The sequence below is a fragment of the Chelonia mydas genome, chromosome 27, assembly GCF_015237465.2.
Source record: "Chelonia mydas isolate rCheMyd1 chromosome 27, rCheMyd1.pri.v2, whole genome shotgun sequence".
Classification (NCBI taxonomy): Eukaryota; Metazoa; Chordata; order Testudines; family Cheloniidae; genus Chelonia; species Chelonia mydas.
In genome coordinates, this window is record NC_057860.1 from 12,850,408 (window position 1) to 12,860,022 (window position 9,615).

At 55.4% G+C, this 9,615-nt stretch overlaps 1 protein-coding gene across 1 annotated transcript; it reads left to right on the top strand.

Moving 5' to 3' along the window:
* Nucleotides 1-225: 225 nt before the first annotated feature.
* On the top strand, nt 226-9,615 carry PSMD3 (proteasome 26S subunit, non-ATPase 3). Its single transcript, XM_037886939.2, has 12 exons — nt 226-486; nt 1,990-2,180; nt 2,876-3,013; nt 3,524-3,660; nt 3,881-4,071; nt 5,298-5,401; nt 5,625-5,739; nt 6,919-7,038; nt 7,250-7,353; nt 7,885-8,040; nt 8,821-8,871; nt 9,264-9,615. Exons 1-12 carry the CDS (start codon nt 312-314, stop codon nt 9,339-9,341), a joined length of 1,560 nt encoding a protein of 519 aa, XP_037742867.1. The 5' UTR covers nt 226-311; the 3' UTR covers nt 9,342-9,615.

The following is a 9,615-nucleotide window of genomic DNA, read 5'->3' on the forward strand; positions in this document are numbered from 1 at the left end:
CCGAGCGGAGCCGGAAGTACCCGAGTTGGTGACGGAGATGCCCGAGCGGAGCCGGAAGTACCCGAGTGATTACGGAGACGCCAGGCGGCCGCCGGGGCCGAGCCGAGGCGCGCGGCCCGAGCGGTGACGTCCCGCTCGGCGCTCGGTTTCTCCGGCCTGCCTCTGACTCCTCCTCCGCCCGCTCTCTGGGCTCGGCTGGCCGGGCCTGGCCTTTCCCAGCACCCCTCGCGGCGGAGCCGGCCGCCTCCTCCCGCGATTGTTGCACCGTCACCGCGAGCCGCGCGAGCTCCGGGCCCCCCCCGCCCCCCGCCATGAAGCAGGAGGGCGCGTCCCGCCGCCGCCCCGGCGCCGACAAGGCCAAGCCGCCCCCCGAGGAGCCGCCGCCCGGGCCCCCGGACGTGGAGATGCAGGAGGCGGCGGCGGCGGACGGGGCCGGCGGGGAGAAGCCGCCGCCGCAGCGCGAGCTCGACGCTGTCACGCTGGAGGGTGAGGGGGGGGCGGCGCGGCCTGTGGCCGGGGGAGGGGAACGGGCATGGGGACCCCGTGGGGGGGGCGGCAGAGGGGAACCGGGGGGAGGGGAGACCTGGAGGCGGGAGGGGAACGGGCCGGGGGGCGGGGGGTGGACCCGAGGGGGAGGGGGGGACAGAGGGCAACGGGGGGAGGGGCAGACCAGGGGGTGGGAAGGGGGGGCAGACCCGAGGCGGGGGGGGGAGACCTGGAGGCGGGAGGGGAACGGGCCGGGGGGCGGGAAAGGGGGGGGGGCAGACCGGGAGGCGGGAGGGGAACGGGCCGGGGGGTGGGAAGGGGAGGAGGAGGGGTGGATCCGACGCGGAGGGGGGGGCAGGCCGGGGGGGGGGGCAGACCGGGGGGAGGGGGGGACCGGGCCGGGGGGGGGGGGGAACGGGCCGGGGGCCCTGAGGCGGGGGGACCCAGCAGGGCTGGGCCTCGGTACCCCCCAAGTCCCAGGGGCTGTTTCCCTCTGGGAGGCCAGTGCCGGCCCCGGGCGCCTCACCCCACCGCTCTGTGAATGGCCCCGTTTCCCTGAGTCCCAGGGGAAGCCTGTGCAGGGAGAGGGATTATTGGGGGGGGGGGGTGCTGGGCGTAGGGGGTGATGGTTCGGTTGGGAAACGGCGGCGTCGGGATGGCCACGGTCCCCGTCGCCGCACACCCGAGCACCTCGCCCCCGGTGCCAGGCAAGGCAGCGTCCTCCTCGCGCTCGCCCAGAGGGCCAGGGAGATGCAGGGGTCTGTATGGCGCTGAGCGGGGTCTGCTCCCATTGACTTCAGCTGGAGTGGCGGATGTTCGGCACTCCTGAAAATCAGACCCCAAGTGGCTCGCTTACGGTGACAGAAAGTCTGTGGTAGATCCGGGTGAACTGAACTCTCGGCCACAGCCAGCACCGTCTGTGTCCCCTCCACCCCAAGTGTTTAGCTTATCTGTCAGCTTGCTCGCAAAGTGCAGTGGGACACTTCCGTGTGAAAGCTGCGACCTGAGCCTGAGATTGTTCTAATACTTGCTCTGTAATTGGGATGAAGGCAGTACTCAGCTGGATCAGCCCAACGTCCATCTGCTTGGTTTGTGTTTGCACAGTACCTAGCACGGTGGGGCCCTTGTCTATCACGGGGGCTCCTAAGTACTATTGTAATATGAATGATACTCCGGTATCCCTTCTCTCACTGTGGCCGGCACCAGGGACTGCAGAGGAAGATGCAAGAAACCTGTAGTAGACGGATATAGGATAACCTGCCTCCAGGGAAAGTTTCTTCCTAACCTCCCCCCCTCCTCCCACTTAGAGAGTGGCTTATGTCCTGAGGTATTGAGGTTTCTCCTTTAAAATGATATTAAAATGAGCGGGTAGAAGCGCATATCAGCCTTCAGCTAGGAAGCAGGGGTATCACCAATATGATCATCATGTGTTAGGATTTGCCTCCTTTGTGAGAGCACTTGCCAGGGGCGAAGTGCTAGCAGGATTTCCCTGTGCTGATGCAGACATCAAAGAGCACGTGAAGCAGCTTGAGAAGGCCGTGTCTGGAAAGGAGCCTCGCTACGTCCTGCGTGCCCTACGGGCTCTGCCCTCCACCTCCCGCCGACTCAACCCCAACGTGCTCCATAAAGCCATCAATGGCTTCTTCACTTCCAACAGCACCATGCGGGACTTCCTGCTGGGCTTTCTGGAGGAGGTGAGTCTGCAATGGGGACAGAGGAGGTTTGGGGGGGGGGGGGGGGGGGGGAGGAGGAGGAATAGCTCAGTGGTTTGAGCATTGGCCTGCTAAACCCAGGGTTGTGAGTTCAATCCTTGAGGGGGCCATTTAGGGATCTGGGGCAAAAATTGGGGATTGGTCCTGCTTTGAGCAGGGGGTTGGACTAGATGACCTCCTGAGGTCCCTTCCAACCTCGATATTCTATGAGGTTGCTGAAGTTGGGGCGGTGACTCTGCTTCAGCAGATGCCGGGGCTTTTAGTAGCAGAGTACATGTTATTGTAATGGGGCGGGGGGAACAGAGACCCCAAAGGGAGTGTTCAGACATTAGAACCTAATTGCTCAGGAGTGCCTGCGAACTGAGTTGGGGGCAGTGACTCGAGCCAGTTCCCAGCTGGCTTGTGTCTGTATCAAAGAAAAATCACAATGGGCATTTGCTGGCCTGTGTTGGCATCCTCAGCAGAGAGATCAACGACTGAGTGGGCCATGGAGACTGAACTCTCCTTTGTTCCTAGAGGTGATCCCTCCAGGTCAAGATTGTGGCACACTGGAGGCAGGCAGGGAAGTTGGTACGGGCATTGGTGATGGGTATGGCACATCTGTGTTGAGTTTCCTCTGTGAATTACTAGAGGACTTCAGAGCTGTGGATCCAGCACATCTCGGTCTCTCTCTATAGCCTATGGACACAGAAGCAGAGCTGCAGTTCCGTCCCCGGACAGGAAAGGCAGCCTCAGCCCCACTCCTGCCAGAGGTGGAAACCTATCTCCAGCTGCTCCTAGTCATCTACCTGATGAACAGTAAACGATATCCAGAGGTAAAACCCCAGGACTGTCCTGCATGCTGCATTGGGGAGATCCATCCTGCTAGTGAAACCCAAGTACTGGGTGTGTATGGCCCATGAGACTGTAGGGTCAGAACGTGGGTGCTCTCCCCATTGCCTCCCTGTTCCCATGAGCTGAGTACAGGTAGATGGTGGCAGAGCTTCAGAGCAGAGAAGCTTCGTGTCCCATCCTAGCCTACAGCACCGGTGGAGGCTTAGTAGCTAGCCAGCAAAGAAAATACCACTGCCTCCATTTAGTTACCTCAAGTCTTACTGCTCTGCTAGGAGAGCTTCCCTGGAGTTATTTTAACCCCATCCCAAAGGGATTGGCTGAGATACAGCCCTTGGAAGTTACCAATATTTTAGGGACGGGGGATTTAGATTAATGGAAGTTCCCACAGCCAAAATGCTTCTGACTGCTTCCCCTCCTGTGTTTCCTCACAAGTGAGCTCGCTCTCTCTCTCTCGACTTGTCTGTTTTGACCTTCCTCCTTTCCTTCCCCAGGCCCAGAAAGTGTCTGATGACCTGATGCAGAAGATCAGTCCTCAGAACCGCCGAGCCCTCGATCTGGTGGTGGCCAAGTGTTATTACTACCACTCCCGCAGCTACGAGTTCCTGAATAAACTTGATGTGGTCAGGAGGTAGGACTGGCTGCTGCTGTGTCCGATAGGTTAGTTGCAGTCCTGTGTGCTGCATTCTCCCGGAGCCTGCCTATACAGAAATGAAAGGGCCTTTTGGTGCCTAATGGCACTGCAGCCATTAGCTAGGATCGAAACCTTTCTGAGGACATTTGTGCTCTCCCCTTTTGCAGCTTCCTCCCTCCCCTCTGACAGACTCTTTCCTCTCCACCCTCTTTTGAAGTTTCCTGCATGCCCGTCTGAGGACGGCAACCCTCCGTCATGATGCAGATGGTCAGGCCACCCTCCTGAACCTGCTGCTGAGAAACTACCTTCACTATAACCTCTACGACCAGGCGGAAAAGCTCGTCTCCAAATCAGTTTTTCCTGAGCAGGCCAATAACAACGAGTGGGCCAGGTACCTCTATTACACAGGTGAGAGGCAGCAATGCCACTGCAAGCTGCTTTACTGACTAGAGCAGGAGGTTGGAATTAGGACTCTTGGGTTCTGTTCCTGAGGCTAGGGAAGGAGTGTGATCAAGTGGTTAGTGTCAGGGTTCGGATTCAGAGGGTTTTCTCCTGGTTCTGCCACTGACCCTGTGACCTCTGGCAAATCGTATAATCGCTGCCTCCATTTACTCACCTGTAAAATGGGCTAATACTTAGCCCAATGTGTATGTCACAATTCTTTGGCAGTGGAATTTGCCACAGAATTGTATTCCAGAATCTACACATCCTGCCCTAGTAAATGGGAAGAAAACACTGGACAACATGCACCAAGCATAAAATGTTATAGTCTTGTCTGCAGGTCTGAAATGATAGGTCTGAGAGCGGTGAACGGCCACATTTATCTCTGGGGGGCGATAACTGCGCACAAAGGGAGTGGTGGAAATGCCAGCCCTGTTCTCTGCTATCGTGCGCAATACCACAGTCCCCAACAGCCCCCTCTGCAGCTGCCAAAACCTCCAGCTTTTCCCTGGACTCTTGCAGTGCCACTCAGCATCACCAGTACAAACGTCGGCAAGTGAAACTGAACTGGATGGAAACTGGAGAATGGAGGGGCCACTGTGCTGGTCAGGTTAATGTTCACGTTTAATTACATTCAAAATCTCTGTTCTAAAATTTAAATGAAGCTGCCTCAATTTCCAGACCAGATGCCATAAAATCCAGGGACTGTGCCGCAGACCATGTCCCTCTTGCCAGGGAGTATGGTGGGCCTTGGTAGTAATCATCGTGCTAGTGAGCAGAGGTGGGTGTGAGGCTTTGAGAGCTGATGGAAGGGCTGTGGATGTGCAAAGAGGTGTTCGCGTTGCTGCCCTGGGCAGGGAAGGTGTGAGGCAAAGATTGCTCGCATTCTGCTGTCCTGCTGCACTGAGTCGGTAAGTGTGCGACCTCTGAAAGACGGAGCGCCTCTCGTCGTTCGGAGCTGAGGCACCTGTACACAGATCTGCTTGTTGCTGACGTGACCTCAAGTGCCGTCAATCTCAGACGGCACCAAACTAGAGCAGCCAAACAGCTGGCGTGGCATGGAGCAGTTGGCTTGATTAGCTGTTTGTGTCAGGTTGGGCGAAGGTCCCAGTGCCTGGGCTGGGCTTTGTCAGTTAAACCAACTTCTCTCTGAAACAGTTTCTCTTCCTCTGTAACTCCCCCTTTCCTTCCAGGTCGCATCAAAGCCATTCAGCTGGAGTACTCTGAAGCACGGAGGACCATGACGAATGCCCTGCGGAAGGCACCACAGCACACAGCCGTCGGCTTCAAACAGACGGTGAGTGGGGGCGTGCGTGGTCCTCCGGGGGCACCTCTGGGTGGATGCGCTTGTGCCGGCACTATGCGTCATCAGGCCCATGGAGAGGAGCAGAGCCAAGGTAGGATCCGGGGCTCTCACCAGCTTCTTGGCCAGTCTATTCTAATGAAGAATTTGCTTCCTTAGGGTGTCTAAGGCAGTTCTGACAGATTCATAGTCTCTTGTGTCTGTCTTTCTGCCTAAGGTCCACAAGCTGCTCATCGTGGTGGAGTTATTGCTGGGCGAGATCCCGGACAGACTCCAGTTCAGACAGCCTTCCCTCAAGAGGTCACTCATGCCCTACTTCCTCCTGACGCAGGGTAAGGATGCTCTGGCTACTCCCCAGAGCTTCATGATCTGTTGTTGGATGATCCAGGAACCCCTAACTTTCTGTTCTGTGCCCTACCATTTGGTCTAGCTACAGCTTCTCAAATTTTCATGAAAAATGACAAATAGTGATGACAGCAGCTGGTAAATTGCACACTTTTATTTATGCTGTCTCATACTGCAAGAACAAAGAGAAATGATATGAAACTGAAAGATGTAGTTATAAGGGAAATGCGGGTCATAACCTGTGGAACTCGTGGCCACAAGACATCAGAGACCAAAGGTGTAGATTGATTTTAAAAAAGGTTAGTCGTTTTGTATGGACAATGAGAACACTGACAGTTTCATTACGTAAGACAGACATTTTTTTACATAACCATATTTTCACAAACGAGGGTCGCTGTCATGGTTAGGTTGTTTTAGGCTAGCAAAATCGTGGTGCAAAAGATAAAAGTGCACTTAAAAAATGTGTGCTAATGTTGCTATGGCCAACTTCTGATTCCAGAGCCACATGTGCAAAATTTTCAGAATGGAAGATAATTTTCAGTAACTTTTTGCTCCGTTAGCTGGTTTGATGACCAAGGGATATTGCTCCTGCTTCCAGTGCCCATGGTCCTGGGTTCTAATCTCACTGGACCCCTGGCTGGGGGAGTAAAACTTACTTTATACAGTGAGAGTAATTAACCATTGGAATGCTTTACCAAGGGTTGTGGTGGATTCTCTATCACCCGCAATTTTTCAATCAAGATTGGTTCTTTTTTTTTAAAGACATGCTTGAGTTTAAAAGGAAGTATTTTGGGGAAGTTCTCTGGCTTCTGTTACACAGGAGGTCAGACTAGACGATCACAGGTGGTCCCTTCTGGCCTTCGAATCTATGAAATTGTTGGTCTCCAGAAGTCACCACGTCATTATAAATTGAGATAATGTTCTGCTCTTCGAAGATAAATATCAATAAATTCATCAATAAAGGGCACTGTCTCCTGTTTTATTTCTGGCATTTATGGCTCTAACCTCAAAATTCCACTTACTGGAACCTTTACCTGTCAGGAAGGAGTTTGTTGAGTGGTTGGCATACAGGACTCCTGAGTTCTGTTCCTACTCTGACTTTGTGACTTCAGCAGATCTTTTCCTCTCTCTGTTTTCTCTCAACTGTCTCCTATATGTTCCCACAGCTGTTCGGACGGGTAACCTAGCCAAGTTCAACCAGGTCCTGGATCAGTTTGCAGACAAATTTCAGGCAGACGGGACCTATACCCTGATCATCCGGCTGAGACACAATGTGATTAAAACAGGTAAGAAGCTGCCAGTGCCATGTCTTGGGCTAACTAGCCCCTGTGGCTTGCTCCTCTCGTTTAATGCAGCAAAGGAGAGCAGTGTGCATTTGAGTCTCTTTGTGCTGCTTGGTTTAAAAGGCCTCTTGCGATCACACCCACTCCCCAGCTCACTCAGTGTACCTGTGGCCCCATGACACTCTCCAGCTCCTGTTCTTTCTCTCACCTCCAGGTGTTCGCATGATCAGCTTGTCCTATTCACGCATCGCACTGGCCGACATTGCTCAGAAACTGCAGCTAGACAGCCCGGAGGATGCTGAGTTCATTGTTGCCAAGGTGGGTCGCTGGGACGAAGCAGAGGGTCAGGGATCAGCATAGGAAATCTAGCCCTTGGCCCCTTCTCCCTGCAGTGTTCAGGGACCGCAGAGCTGTCTGATTCCTGAGGGGTTGGTCCTGTATCTTTCAGGCCCTGCAGAACCAGCGCTCTGCTCCTCCAAAAGGGTCTGTCACCAGCCTCTTACTATTGGGATCTGGGCCATTAGCAGCTCCAAGGGCCTGCATCCCAATTAACCCCTTCGTGCCAGGGTGCTCTGACCCAGAGCGTAGCCTTGTCCCTACCCATCTCGCTACATCTGTCACTTCCTTGAACAAGCGTTACCAAGGGATGTTGCACCAAGAAAAAACAGGTGTTCAGGGCTTGAGAGAACAGAGAAGCCAATTCGCTGTCCTGTGGGAGCGAGTCTCTGCTTCCTGAGTGCAAAGTGCTCACGCTGCCATCCCCGGCTGTTGACCCACGGGCACTCTGCGCACGCGGACACCAGCCTTGGAGGTTGGCCCCTTGCCGTGACTGTTGCCTCTGGGCTGTAGGCCATCCGGGACGGCGTGATCGAAGCCAGCATTAACCACGAGAAAGGCTACGTCCAGTCCAAAGAGATGATTGACATCTACTCCACACGGGAGCCCCAGCTGGCCTTCCATCAAAGGATCTCCTTCTGCCTCGACATCCACAACATGTCTGTCAAGGTAGCTAGGCTCTGCCCATTGTCCGGGTGCTGGGTCAGGTGTCCCGGTGGGGCCGGTCTCCTGAGATGTGTGAGTGCAGCAGTTTGACTTCGAAGCCTCAGGCCTTCAGAAGCTCCCCCAGCAGGTTCCAGGCCCTTCTGGGGTGATGGGTTGGCTCTTCTTCCTCTCCCTCGCACTCCCAAATCCTCTGCTGGGGCACCAGTTCAAAGCATGGTCCCTCTGCCCTCCGTGAGCGCCCCACATTCTCCTGTTATCTAAACACACCCCGTTCTGTACTCTGCCAGCAAATACAGTGCACTGCAGCGGGAGTTGGGAGACAAAACTCCTGGGTTCTGTTCGCCACTCTACTGAATTGCCTCTGTGAAATGGGATCCCGGCAAGCTCTCCCACGTGGGCGCTGGGAGGCCTCATTCATGCCAAAGTGCTGTGAAAGCCTCCGATCTCGGGCAGATCTCCCAGCACTCTAGCTCCAGCTGCTGGGAGCGAGAGCTGATTCCCCGGGTAGGCTCATGAGGCCTCAAAACATGCACTACCTTTGTGGGCACATCCCGAGCTCCACTGCCCTGGGGGGTGCGTCTGAAGGTTGACGTCCTGTCAGTGAGGCAACCTACCTGGCCGTGCTGGAACTTGTTGATGGAGCAAGGAGCATGACCCCTGGCTGCAGTGCGTGCTTGGAAATGTCTCTACAGCCTGTGAGAGGTGCCTGTGTGTTCCTTGCCTCTGCCCTGTGGCCCTGGCCAAGGTGGTCCCTCACTGATCCCCTTTTGTTTGTGTTTCCAGGCCATGAGGTTCCCACCTAAGTCTTACAACAAGGACTTGGAGTCTGCAGAGGTGAGATCCCACCTGGGTTCTGGGCTTCCTGCCTGTGGGGGGAGGGGGTTGAGCGCCCCATTAGCAACCCTCCCTAGGAGTGACACTTTCCTCCCAACCAGTGCTGTGTACCCGTGTCGAGCCTGTGCCAAGAGCCCCATCCCTGCCCTGGTGGGAACCTTTCTGTGGCGAGCCAGGAGTTCTGTCAGGGGCCCAGTCCTTGGTGCCAGCTGTGGTTTGGACAGAGCCTTCTCTTCACTCATTTCACATGAATGGCCATCACTTCCCCCTCTCTCTCGGTCACTGCTGGCCTGGCAGCCTCTCCGAGCAGCTCAGCTCCCAGTGCCCTGAGCCATCCCAGTCCCACTGCTGCAATCGGCCCGTTAGGAACGTGCCCTGCCTTTGCCTTCCAGGAGCGCCGGGAGCGGGAGCAGCAGGACCTGGAATTCGCGAAGGAAATGGCAGAGGATGACGATGACGGTTTCCCATGATCCTCTGGGGACAGCAGTGTATTTTTATTTTCCCACAGGGAATATCCTGTCTGATAGAAACCATCCTCTGGTGGCTACAATCCAGAATCTGCCTTTCTTTTATAAACTATCTGCATGTACGTACTGGGGGGGCGGGAAGGGGAGACACACCCAGGTTCTATATCACCCTCTGCCTATTGCAGAGGGAAGGGCTCCCCTGCAACCATCACCCAAGAGATCAGCCTATTAAGGGAAACCCACCCTCCCAATTCCCAATAAAACTTCTTTTAAGGTT

Bases quoted from the DNA above. Each gene is read 5' to 3' on its own strand.
- PSMD3 (XM_037886939.2), top strand. From the start codon at position 312: ATGAAGCAGGAGGGCGCGTCCCGCCGCCGCCCCGGCGCCGACAAGGCC. The intron at 5,402-5,624 runs GTGAGTGGGGGC...TTTCTGCCTAAG, and splicing joins CCGTCGGCTTCAAACAGACG to GTCCACAAGCTGCTCATCGT. The intron at 7,354-7,884 runs GTGGGTCGCTGG...TCTGGGCTGTAG, and splicing joins CTGAGTTCATTGTTGCCAAG to GCCATCCGGGACGGCGTGAT.